This window comes from Cynocephalus volans, chromosome 14, assembly GCF_027409185.1.
Source record: "Cynocephalus volans isolate mCynVol1 chromosome 14, mCynVol1.pri, whole genome shotgun sequence".
NCBI lineage: Eukaryota > Metazoa > Chordata > Mammalia > Dermoptera > Cynocephalidae > Cynocephalus > Cynocephalus volans.
The window spans coordinates 69,989,956-70,003,492 of record NC_084473.1 but is presented as its reverse complement, the minus strand read 5'-3'; the positions used below and the strand labels follow the sequence as shown (position 1 = coordinate 70,003,492).

The following is a 13,537-nucleotide window of genomic DNA, read 5'->3' as shown; positions in this document are numbered from 1 at the left end:
AGCACCAGACAACTACAGTCAGCCATCTTGCTCTGCCCTAATTTTCTTCCTGATTGTCTTTTTGCTTTTTCTTCTTTTTCTACATGAATGCCTGTATGATTTATTCTTTTTCTTTAAAGTTTAGTACTATTACCAAGACATTTCTCAGGATTGATCATTAAATACAAACTTTTCCTAAGACTTGATAAGTCCTTTTATATTGCAGGTTCAATTCTTCCTTCCCTATTTATTATTTTTTCTGTTATGTTCTTTAGAGACAGCAACAAACAGCATTGTGTTGGCTTTTCCCTGTCAGGCCTCAAATTCCATTATTTTCTCTAACTGCTTTCATCTTTCTCTTAATTGGTACAACTTTTTCACTTCAACTCATAATTTCCCCTACGTCTCTCTTTTCATCTCATTATTATATAAACTTTTATTTCATACATTTCATGTCTTCTAAAATTATTCAGGGTATAAAATGTTTTTTGTTTTTGTTTTTGTTTTTTGTCTTTTAGTGACCGGCTGTACCGCGCTCAGCCAGTGAGCGCACCGGCCATCCTTATATAGGATCCGAACCTGCGGTGGGAGCACTGCTGCACTCCCAGCGCCGCACTCTCCTGAGTGCGCCATGGGGTCGGCCCCAGGGTATAAAACGTTTAAGAAAAATTTTCTTCTGTCTTTTAGAGTATGCTTTTATAAATTATATTTCCATCTTTCTTTTGCAAGCTATGTCTCCCACACTACACATTGTGGAGTCAAAATGTTGTTTCTTTCTCTTACACAATCTTTTTGTGTGTGCGGTAAAAACAAATAAATAAAACAAAAAAACCCATGATATAAAATTTACCATTTTAACGAGTTTTAAGAGTACGCTTCAGTAGTGTTAAGTATATTCATATTGTTGTGCAACAGATCTCTGTTTCATCTTGTGCCACTAACACTCTATACCCACTAAACACTAATTCTCTATCCACCCTGGCCCCAGGCCTTTGCAACCACTTTTCTACTTTGTGTTCCTATGATCATGACTACACTAGATACACTCTTTTGTGACTGACTTATTTTGCTTAGTATAATGTCCTTGAGATTCATCCATGTTGTAGCATGTGATAGGATTTCCTACATTTTTAAGGATGCATAATATCCCATCGTATGTGTATAACATTTTATTTTGTTTTTAATTAACAAGTAAAAATTCACATTTTTTTAATACATTCATCTGTTGATGGACATCTGGATTGCTTTTACCTCTTGGCTATTGTGAATAATGCTGCTATAAACATAGATGTGCTGACATCAAAAGAATTCTTCTGGATATATACCCAGAAGTGGGATCGCTGTATCATATGGTAATTCCTTTCTCATTTTTAAAGGAACCTCTATACTTTTTTTCATAACGGTTGCAAATATTTTACATTCCTACAACAGTGCACAAGAGTTCCAATTTCTCTGCATGCTTCCCAGTGCTTATTTTCTGTTCTTTTGATAGTAGCCATCATAATACATGTGAGGTGATATCTCATGATTTTAATTCGCATTTCTCTTATGATTAGACATGTTGAGCATCTTTTCATACGTTTGTTGGTGATTCAAGTCCTTTGACCATTTTAAAATCATATTTGTTTTTTTGTTATCAAGTTGTAGAAGTCCCTTATATATTCTGGAATATTAACTCCCTAGATATATAATTTGTAAATATTTTCTCCCATTTTGGGTTACCTATTCACATTCTTGTTTCCGTTGAACAAGCAGAAGTTTTTAAGTCTTATGTAGTCTCATTTGTCTTTACTTTTGCTGACTATGCTTGTGGTGTCATATCTGAGAAATAATTGCCAAGTTCAATGTCCTGAAACTTTCCCCCTATGTTTTCTTCTAAGAGTTTTGTGGTTTTAGGTCTTACTTTTACATCTTCGTTTTGAGTTAATTTTTGTATATGGTGTAAAGAAAGGGTCCAAATCCGTTCTTTTGTATGTGTATATCTAGTTTTCCCAACATCATTTCTTAAAAAGACTATCTTTCCTATTGAGTGGTCTTGGTTCTGTTGTCAAAAATCATTTATTTTATATATTTTTGATTTGAACAGTGGAACCTGGACTATTTTCAAAATACAGAATGGGGAGATTAGCTCCTTGACTCATTTTTCTCCTTATGCGGGTACTGTTCTATCTTCCTCTAATAAGTAAAGATCAGCTAGGTAGTAACGGCTTGTATTCTACATGGTTTTCTTTTATGTCAGAAAAAAGGGGACCATAGACAAACTTAAATAGGTTTAATTTTGGTTCTTTTTTACTGTAATTTTCTAAAAGTTTGTACTGATTCTCTCAGTGTCTTTGTCATAGTCTTCTGGAATGCCTTAGGTTTTAGGTTTTACCTATTTCATTATTGAGACATGATGCTTCACTTCTAATACTATAAGCTTTAGGTGTTTATTTGTTATCCTGTTTCTAATTTGCTAATATTGTTTTCCCAGAAATAACAATGACTTTATAAATCAATATATCCCTATAGAAAAAGTAGCACTAAAGTAATTTTTATAAGAAAGTTAAAAAAAAGGGAAATCTTTGTTTAATAAAATGGAAGCACACAGACATAAACACCTCCTCCCCGCCACCAACAAATCCCATTACCTTCAATATCTATCTGTAAGGATTCTTTATCTTCTGGCCAGGCTTCCTTAGGACCTATCCTGTCACTGTGGATCTCCTCTTCCTGTTTAATGGCTTTAGTGTCTGGTAGGTTTTGGATCTTTGCATCTTGTACTTGAGCTAAATGCTCTTCAGCAGCAGCATCATTGGAACCTAACACAGGGAAATTAACATATTATACAATATTGCTCATAGGAAGTTGGCCAAAAATATTTTTAAATGCCTCTCCAGCATCTATTAAGAGAAAGCCTTTTTAATTAGCATTGAAAAAAAGTGAAGAGGTCAGTCAGAAATGTATTTAGAGAATGATCTAAACTGGGGTCAAAAAATGTGTATGTATATACATCATCAAAATTAAAGAATTACACTGAGAGAGAGAGAGACAGACAGACAGACAGACAGACAGACAGACAGACAGAGACAGAGGTATAAGTAATCAAAGGAGGAAAAACTAGTTCCAAACTAATTCCAGGTAGGAGTATCACTGAAGAACTCTGGACAAATAGGGAGCTAGGATGAACTTCTCCCTGCAGGGAAAGGTAAGTGAGAGAATCCTATCAGCTCTCATAATATCCTACTGCTATGGGTCAAGCGTGTCCGCCAAAAGTTCATATATTGGAAACTTGATCTCCACTATAACAGTGTTAAGAGGGTGGGAAATTCAATTATGGTATTTGAAAGATGAGGCCTTTAAGAGGTGATTGGTTCAGTTCCAAGGACCATGCTCTAGTGAATGGATTGATCCATTCATGAAATAATGAGTTGATGGTTTAATGAATGGTCATGGGAATGGTTCTGATGGCTTTATAAAGAGAGCAAGTGAGAAGATTTACTCACTCTTGCTCAACCCATTCTCACCATGTGATACCCTGGTCACCACGGGACTCTGTAAAGAGATCCACTAAGAAGAAAGCCCTCACCAGACGCACCTCTTGGATTGTGAACTTCCCAGCCTCTGAAGTGTAAGAAATAAATTTTGTTTTCTTACAAATTACCCAGCTTCAGGTATTCTGTTATAAGCAATAGAAGTGGGTTAATACACCTACCATCCTTACCACTGCAGACCCTGGCAGTCTTCACAGACACTAAGCCCAGCAGAGGGAGCTGCCTGAAGTTCACACAGCTTTGCTCCCCTAAAGGAGCTAACACTGTGCCCTGTCCTCTATGGTCCCCACAGCTACTGTGCTATGCCATCTTGGAACAACAACGACCAGAGGGTGTTTTATGTGGTGGTGGAATGACACCCTCTTATCCCAGAGGCTAAGTAGCTCAACTTCCCCAACCTGAGCTGAGAATGGCTGTTATACCCTGTCCTGAGAGGCTAAATAGTAATTGTGCTGCTCCATGCACCTCTCCAAGCTGCAACTGTGCCCCTCTGCCTCAGACCAGAGCTGAAGCTAAGAAACTGCACACTCCCTTTAGAGGAATCTTTAACCACCTCTCTCTCAGTCTTGGCTGTGCCCCATGGACCCCTGGACTGACATGAAGTGGTGCACCCCCTTCGGGGACTTGCTGTCTTGGCCGAGAAGCTGCTTGGCCAAACTAAGCAGGTGTGCATCCCAGGGTTGAGCTGACATACTATCCCATTTCCCAGGAAAACAGCAGTGGCTGAGTTGAGAAACCCTGCCATACAGGCTGAACAACTTTAGTACCCTGCTTTCAAGGAGCTAGACTATTCCTGCAGAAACTGAGCTGCTGAGATGTCCCTTTTACCAAGGAGTGGAGGCAGCACTGTACTGCTCCTTGTCCTCAAAGGCCCAAACTACAGCTGTGCCCCTTTACTGGGTCCTTTACTGCTGCTGTACCTGGCCTCACAGAGACTGAGACATCTCAGAGTCACAGGGCCTAGTCCAGGGTCTAGAGTCACCACTACACAGTGCCTAACCAACATGGAAACTGAGTGACAACTGAGCACCATTTGCTCTGGTTTCCCAAATTGCAGCCATACTCTACTTTTTGGGCCCAAACCTCTAGAGTACCACTTCTTCCGAGAATCAAGCCAGTGCTGTGTATTGACCCCAGGGTCAGAGTCACAACTACAGCCAAGCTCAATGAGCTTGAGCAGTCAGGGGGTACCTCAGAGTCACAGATCTTCTCTGTGGGCAGTCTACATCCAACCCTGCCACAGAGAATGTACCTATATTCCAAGACTTAGGTGCCAAAATAGGTTCATGAGACACCAAACCCAAGATCCCAGCTCCACAGTTACTCCAAGCACCTGTACCTGGAATCCAGCACCACTGCAGTTGCTTTTAGGTTGGGTCAGAACCAACATCAGGAAGACTCCCCTCAGCATTGTTGCCCCATGTGGGGAAAACAAAAATAGATGGACCTCAAAAGCTCTGGTCACTGAACACCTTCACAATGTACACCACTTCCACAGTCTATGGCACTAAGGCACCACCAGCCTAGGGTACTGAGGCTGACACAGATCACAGTTGAAGAACCCACCCAGAGACTGAACCACTGAATCTATGAGAAACAAGAATCACCACAACCTTCCAAATCAACATACTAAGACCCAACTGCAGGTGAAAGACTCTATCTATGAAAGCCACACTGTAAAGTATGCAGGAGGCAATTGCTCCAACAGATGCACAGACATCAATGAAGGGACACAAGAAACACAAAAAAGGAATAAAATATGACACCAACAAAGGAATAAAATGACAAGCCAGTGACAGATTCCCCAATGAAAAGGAAATTAACAAACTTCTGGAAGAGGAATACAAAATAATGATCTTAAGAAAGCTCACCAGGAAACAGAATAGATAGATAATTCAAAAAAATCAGGAAAACAATTTATGATATGAGTGAGAAATTTAATAAAGAGCTAGATATCATAGAAAAGAACCAAACAAAAATCCTGCAGCTGAAGAATTCAATGAAGGAAATAACAAATACACTGAGAGCTTCAACAGCAGACTACAGCAAGCAGAAGAAAGAGTTTCTGATCTTGAAGATATTTCATTTGAAACTACCCAGTCAGAGAAAAAAAAAAGAAATAAGAATTAAAAAGTGAACAAAGCTTACAGGAATTATGGGATACCATTAAGCAAACAAATATTCAAATTATGAGCATTCCCAAAAGAGAAGAAAAGAAAAAAAGACATCAAAAACCTACTTAATGAAATAATAGCTGAAAACTTCCCAAGTCTTCGGAAAGATATGAACATCCAAATCCAGGAAGTTCATAGGTCCCCAAATAGATTCAATGCATAAAAGTACTCTCTGAGGCACAATACAGTCAAAATGTCAAAAGTCAAAGACAAAGAGCGAAAAATAAAATTGTCAGGTTACATATAAGGGAATTCCCATTAGACTAATAGCAGATTTCTAAGCAGAAATCTCAAAGACCAGGAGAGAATGGGATCATATATACAAGATGTTGAAATAAAAAAATTGCCAGCCAAGAATATTATTTCCAGCCAAGCTTTCTTTCAGAAATGAAAGAGAAACAAAGGCTTTCATAGACAAGCAAAAACTGAGAGACTTCATCACCACTGAACCAGACTGACAAGTTATACTCAAGGGAGTCCTAGATCTGGAAACAAAAGGAAGATAATATTGTTAAGAAAACATGCAAAAGGATAAAACACATTAGTAAAGCAGGTTCACTAATGGAAAAGAAAAAGGAATTAAATTTTCTCACCACAGAAAATCACCAAACTGCAATGATAAATGATGAGAGGAAGAAAGAAACAACATACAAAACAACCAGAAAACATCAATGAAATGACAAGAGTAAGTCCTCACCTAACAATAATAACCTTGAATGTTGAGGGACTAAATTTCCCAATTAAAAGATATACACTAGCTAAGTGGATAAAAATAACAAGACTTAACTATATGTTGCATTCAAGAAACTCGCTTCACCTGTAAAGACACACAAAGACTGAAAGTGAAGTGATGGAAAAAGATTCCACAAAAATAAAAACCAAAGTGAGCAGGAGTAGCAATAATGATAAGAGACAGAACAGACTTTAAAGACTTTAAGTCAAAAATTGTAAAAAGAGACAAGGTCATCAAGTTAGCAAGACAATATATAACAATTGTAAATATATATGTGCCCAACATTGGAGCACCCAAATATATATGAGTAAAGCAAATATTATATATGTAAAGGGAGAAATAGACTCCAGCAAGATAGTAATTGGGGAATTAACCACCCCACTGTCAGCATTAGATAGATCATCGACAGAAAATCAACAAAGAAATATTTAAAACATTTAAACTGCACTATAGAACAAAGGGACCTTACAGAACATTTACAACAGCTGCAGAATACACATTCTTCTCATCAGCATTTGGAACATTCTCCAGGGCTGACCATATGTTAAGTCACAAAACAAATCTCAACAAATGTTTTAAAAAATAAAAATCATATCAAGCATCTTCTCTGACCACAATGGAATAGAACTAGAAATCAACAAGAGAAAGTCTCAAAATTGTACAGATATATGGAGATTAAACAACATGCTCCTGAATGACCAATGGGTCAAACATGAAGTTAAAAAGAAAATTTAAAAATTTCTTGAAACAAGGGCCAGCCCGTGGCTCACTTGGAAGAGTATGATGCTGATAACACCAAGGCCACAGGTTCAGATCCCTATATAGGGATGGCTGGTTAGCTCACTTGGGAGAGCATGGTGCTGACACCACCAAGTCAAAGGTTAAGATCCCCTTACGGGTCATCTTTAAAAAAAAAAATTTTTTTTTTCTTGAAACAAATTAAAATAGAAACACAACATACCAAAACCTATGTATGCCAAACCAGTACTAAGAGGGAAGTTTAAAGCAATAAACACCTACATCAAAAAACTAGAGGACTGGCTGGTTAGCTCAGTGGGTTAGAGTGTGTATATAACACCAAGGTTAATGGTTTGGATTCCTATACTGGCCAGCCACCAAAAATTAAAAAATAAATAAATAAATAAAGGGGAAAGATTTAAAGTAAACAACCTAATAATGCATCTTAAGGAGCCAGAAAAGCAAGAACAAACCAAACTCAATACTAACGTAAGAAAAGAAATAAAGATCAGAGCAGAAATAAATGAAATTGAGACCAAAAATAGAATACAAAAGATTAATGAAACAAAATGTTGGTTTTTGAAAAGATAAATAAAATTGACAAGCCATTAGCTAAATTAACCAAAAAAAAAAAAAAAAGAAAAAGAAAAAAAGAAGAGACTCAAATAAAATCGAAAACAAAAATGAGACATTACAACTGATATCACAGAAATATAAAGGATCATTAGATATTATTATAAATAACTATACACCAACAAATTGGAAAACCTAGAGGAAATGGATAAATTTCTTGGACACATACAACCTACCAAGATTGAACCAAGACATAGAAAACCTGAACAGAACAATTATGAATGACAAGATTGAATTAGTAATAAAGATTCTCCCATTAAAGAAAAGCGCAATAGTGGATGGCTTCACTGCTGAATTCTACCAAACATATAAAGAAAAATTAATACCAATTCTTTTCAAACTCTTCCAAAAGACTTAAACATAAGACCCCAAACCATCATACTACTAGAAGAAAACATAGGGGAAATGCTTCAGGACACTGGGCTGGGTAGAGATTTTATGATGCAGACCTCAAAAGCACAGGCAACAAAAGTAAAATAAATAAATTAATTAATTAAAAGGATTATATCAAACTAAAAAGCTTCTACACAGCAAAGGAAACAATCAACAGAGTGACTGAACCTACAGAATGTGAGAAAATATTTGCAAACTATGCATCCAACAAGAGATTAATATCAAGGATATACAAGGAACTGAAACAACCTAACAGTTAAAAAAAAAAAAAACAAAAAGGGGCCAGCTCATGGCTCACTTGGGAGTGTGTGGTGTTGGTAACACCAAGGCCACGGGTTCGGATCCCTATATAGGGATGGCCGGTTAGCTCACTTGGGAGAGCTTGGTGCTGACAACACCAAGTCAAAGGTTAAGATCCTCTTACGGGTCATCTGTAAAAAACAAAAAACATAAAACAAGTAATCCAATCAAGAAATGGGCCTATGAGCTGAACAGACATTTCTCAAAAGACATACAAATGGCCAACAGGTACATTTAAAAAATGATCAACATTGCTAATCATCAGGGAAATGCAAACCAAAACCACAATGAGATACTATCTCACTCCAGCTAGAATGGCTATTATCAAAAAGATAGAAAATAACAAATGCTTATGAGGATGCAGAGAATGGGGAACTCTTACACACTGTTGGTGGAACATAAATTAGTGGAACCATTATAGAAAACAGACTGAAGATTCCTCAAAAAACTACAAATAGAACTACCATATGATCCAGCAATCCCACTACCAGGTATATATCTAAAGGAAAGGAAATCAGTACATCAAAGATATATTTGCAGTCCCATGTTTACTGCAGCACTATTCACAATAGCCAAAGATATAAAATCAACCCAGTGTCCATCAATGATGAACTGATAAAGAAAATATGGTATATATGTACAAAGGAATACTATTCAGTGATAAAAAAAAAAAATGAAATTCTGTCATTTGCAGCAACATGGATGAGACTGGAGGACATTATGTTAAGTGAAGCGAGCTAAGAACAGAAAGAGAAATATTGCATGTTCTCACTCATGTGGAAGCCAAGAAAGTTGATCTCATAGAAATAGAGAATAGCTGGTTAGATAAATAGAGAATAGAAATAGAGAACTGACTGGTTAGTTCAGTTGGTTAGAGCATGGTGCTGATAACACCAAGGTCCGGGGTTTAATCCCTGTACCGGCCAGTCACCAAAAAAAAAAAAGAGAGAGAGAACAGAATGGTGGTTATCAGAGGCTGGAAAGGTAGGAGGGAGGATAGTGGGAGGTTGGTTTAAGATAGAAGAGTACAGGTAGAGAAGTGGAATCATATCTAGTGTTCTCTAGCACTGAAGGGTAGCTGTAATTAACAACAATTTATAGTATAGTTTCAATTAGCAAGAAGAGAGGATTTTGAATGTTTCCAACACAAAGAACTGATAAATGTTTGAGGTAATGGGGTGAAAAAAAAATTTAATCAGTGGTTGCCAGGGTTTCAGGGGAGGAGGTAGGGAGAAGGGAAGGGATGAATAGGTGGACCACAGATGATTTTTAGGGGAGCGAAACTGTTTTGTATAATATTTAATGATGAATACATCACATTATTTGGCAAAACCCATAGAACTATACAATACAAAGAGGAAGCCCTAATGTAAAATTCAGTTAATAATAATATACCAATATGGGCTCATAATCATTACAAACCACACTAATGTAACATGGTAATAGGAGAAACTGTATGCTCACGTGAAGAAGGTATGGCAACTATCTGTACTTTCTGATCAACTTTTCTGTAAACCTAAAACTGCTATAAAAATAAATTCTATGACTTACTTTTTTTTTTAAAAAAGGAAGAACTTTGGACAAATGATTCAAGCGGTAGAATATAGTTAAGATGGGATACACAATTAGATAGAAAGAGAAGGGTGTTTTAGATAAAGTTGACTACATAACAAAAGAATGAAGTCAGGAAGACAATTGAGTATCTAAGAAACAGAGCAAGTATATGGTATATTTGATTATAAAATTTATAAGGAAAAGGGATGAGAACTAGCATTTGAAAAGTTATTTGGCAACCGATTCTACTGTCCTGGAAGACTGTGATAAATGGGTTTAGATTTTATTCATAGAGCAATAAAAACTAAAGTTTTTGATTAGGAGACTAACATGATCAAAATTGTTTCTGGAACATTCACTTAGCAACAACAAAAACGGGGGTAAAATATTGAAGTGTTGCCCCAAATACAACCTAACTTTTTAAAAAAAGCAATACATAAAAAAAGAAGTGACTAATTATGCTCTACAATATGTTCCTAGTTTACAATCGTGGCATAAACTACCAGCTATCCTCTAATATAATAACTTTAGCTGAGCATATGGTTACCTGAATAAAGACTATAGTTTCCAGTCTCCTTGGCAATTTAGCTTGATATGACCATGTGTCTAAGTCTTGCCAATAGGATGGAAAGGGAATGGTACACGTATCTTCTGAGAAGTATCCTTAAAGCAAGGAATATGCTGCTGCTTTCCCTTCCTTGAGCTGGCTGCAATATGAGCTGATGGCTACAGCTTGAGAATGGAGGCCAAAAATGTTAGGGCAACAGGAGAGTGCTTTGTTCCCTGACACACTGGAGCACCACATCAACCCTGGATGCCAACCTCTGGATTTTTATGAGAAAAAGAAAAATTTCCTTTCTTCTTTAAGCCAATGTTATTTTGTTTTTGTTTTCATCTCTCAGAGCGAAAACTAACCCCAACTTAAACACACTATTATTGGCATTTTCAATCAGTATAGTCCCATTGAAGTAAAATAACTGGATAGGTGGTTAGGAAGTAAGTTGGATTCCTAAAGAATAATGGCTAATGTACAACAATGGTATTAGAGAGTCAGTATCTCATGGTATTAAAGCATTTTATCAGCAGAAATAAGTCATTTAAGTGATTTTTTGGCAGTGAGATTAATTTGTGCACTACATTCAAAAGTTCTCCAGAAACACCTCAAAGAGCTTTAAGAATGTCAATTTTACCTGCCAAAGCATACCAAAAATGTAGCTAAAAATACCTTAACTATTCCACATACGAACAAGATAGAGAACAGTTGAGGATAGCAAGAAGAGAATAGAGAATACATTTTTGTTTATATTATTAGGAGAACAGCCTCATTATAAAAGACCAGAAGAAAATAGTACACAAACAATCCAATTCAACTACCTGCAGTGTCTTTCTGCAAGGATTCTTTTTCTTCAGGCTGGGCAGCCTTAGTCACTGCACTTTCACTGTAGATCTCCTCTTCCTCCTGTTTTTTGTCTGAGAGATTCTCATCCCCAGTGATGGACACTTGAACTGAGGCATCTAGAATAATGACATCATTTGATCCCAGAGTGAGAAAAAGATAAAAAATAAAGTAAAGTAATCTTATCTCCCACAAAAAAAAAAACCACACACACACACACACAAAACATAAAACCTTTTTATAAATTAGGAAAAAAGCACCTCAGGTCTACTATGTAAAAACTGTGACATGAATTGAAAAGCTTTCCATATTCTTCTGTGTACCACAGTTTAAATAAAACTTTATTTAAATAAAAATACTTTAAATAAAATCAGTTCTTTGATGGTTACATGCAACAGTAAATAAAAATGTATTTATCAGTATGTTTTTCAAAGTAAAAAAGTAAATTTGAATGAAGCTTTCAAATTCTTTTGTCTATTCTATTCAAAGTTTTTATCACTTATGAAGCCAATTTTGGTATGTCAAACAATCCAAGAAAAGCACTTATCTAGATTTTTCTATATAGTATTCTCAGATAATCTAAAAAAACTCATGTAGTTAAGTTATCCTTTTAAACTTACGTAATACTTTCTATTTCTCTTTCCTTCTGTTTTTCTTCACTGTATTTCATTTCTTATCTCTAAGTATGAATATTTTTCAACAAAGAAATCAAAAAGCCAACAGAGATTACTAAAATCACAACCAAGTCTTGGTTTTGTTTATCATGCTACCACTTTTTAAAAAACTCATTAATTTTCCTTATTTCTATTACTCCAATCCTCCTAATCTCTTTGATCTAAATGTGTTCTGAAATTTTTAGATCATTTAAAAAATTTTTTAAATGTTAATGAAATATTTCAGGCATACCAAAAGTATAAGTAACATAATAAACACTAAGATATCTATCACAGAGCTTAAATAAAACAATAAAGATATAATGATTTTCCGTGTGAAGTCTCAATGATGCCATTCTCGCTCCTCGATAAACAACCTTAATACTGAATTTAGAGTTTATCAATCTCACGAATGTTTTTGAAGTCTTTACTACATTGCATATGTTAATCAACAATGTACAGTACTGTTTTATTTATATTATATAAATATATTATATAAAGGGTACAATACTATATATACCTTGAAGCAACATGCCTTTTTAACTCAATATTATGATTTTAAGATTTAGTCACATATATATGTGACTCTAATTAACTGATTCGCAGTGTTATGTTGTATTCTATCATATTATTATACCAATTCACCTGATGATCAACTTAAGGCTATTTCCAATTTTTTTATATTGAAACGCACTGCAATAAATATTCCTGTAAAATTTCTTTGTGGGTTGTGTGAGTTGTAAATATCTTCTCTCAGTCTGTCTTATCCTGCTTTTTTTTTTTTTTTTTTTTTTTTTAAAGATGACTGGTAAGGGGATCTTAACCCTTGACTTGGTGTTGTTGTCAGCACCACACTCTCCCAAGTGACCCATGGGCCGGCCTCTTATGACTTGTCTTTCAATTGTTTATGATGTCTTTTATTCATAAAATTTTTCTTTTAATAATGTCACATTTATTTTATTTTTCCCTTAGGGTCCTTGCTTTGTATATCTTGTGTAAGAAATCCTTAATTTCCCACGGTCACAAGGATAGACTGTCTAAATTCAAAAGTTTAGTTTTCCTTTTTACACTTAATATGGCTGGAATACATTTTTGTTTAGTGTGCAGTAGGGGTATACCTGATTTTATTTTTCCTACATACATAATCAGTGGTTCAAAAACTATTGAATAGTTAATATTCATTGTTCCTCCACGGATTGTTTTGCCATCTCTGTATATATTGTTTCCAAATTGTGTTTCTGGGTCACCATTCTATTTCATTTTTCTTTCTGTTTATTTCTTTGCAAATACTGTCTTAAATAAGTTATATATATATTGAGTCATGATGTCTAGCGTGGCAAGTTCCCTTACCTTATTCTTTAAATCTACTTTTTGATTTTTCCATAAGAATTTTAGAATCAGCCTGTCAAGTTCCTACTGGTGTTTTGAGTAGCAATGCATTGAATTTAGAA

The 13,537-nt window shown here is 35.6% G+C and overlaps 1 protein-coding gene across 1 annotated transcript in view; it reads right to left on the bottom strand.

The window, feature by feature from the left end:
• ALMS1 (ALMS1 centrosome and basal body associated protein) overlaps positions 1–13,537 on the bottom strand; it is a 195,664-nt gene that overhangs the window by 49,225 nt on the left and 132,902 nt on the right. The window contains 2 exon segments of the mRNA XM_063078238.1: positions 2,610–2,780; positions 11,412–11,552. Of these exon segments, the coding sequence (XP_062934308.1) occupies positions 2,610–2,780; positions 11,412–11,552 (312 nt within the window).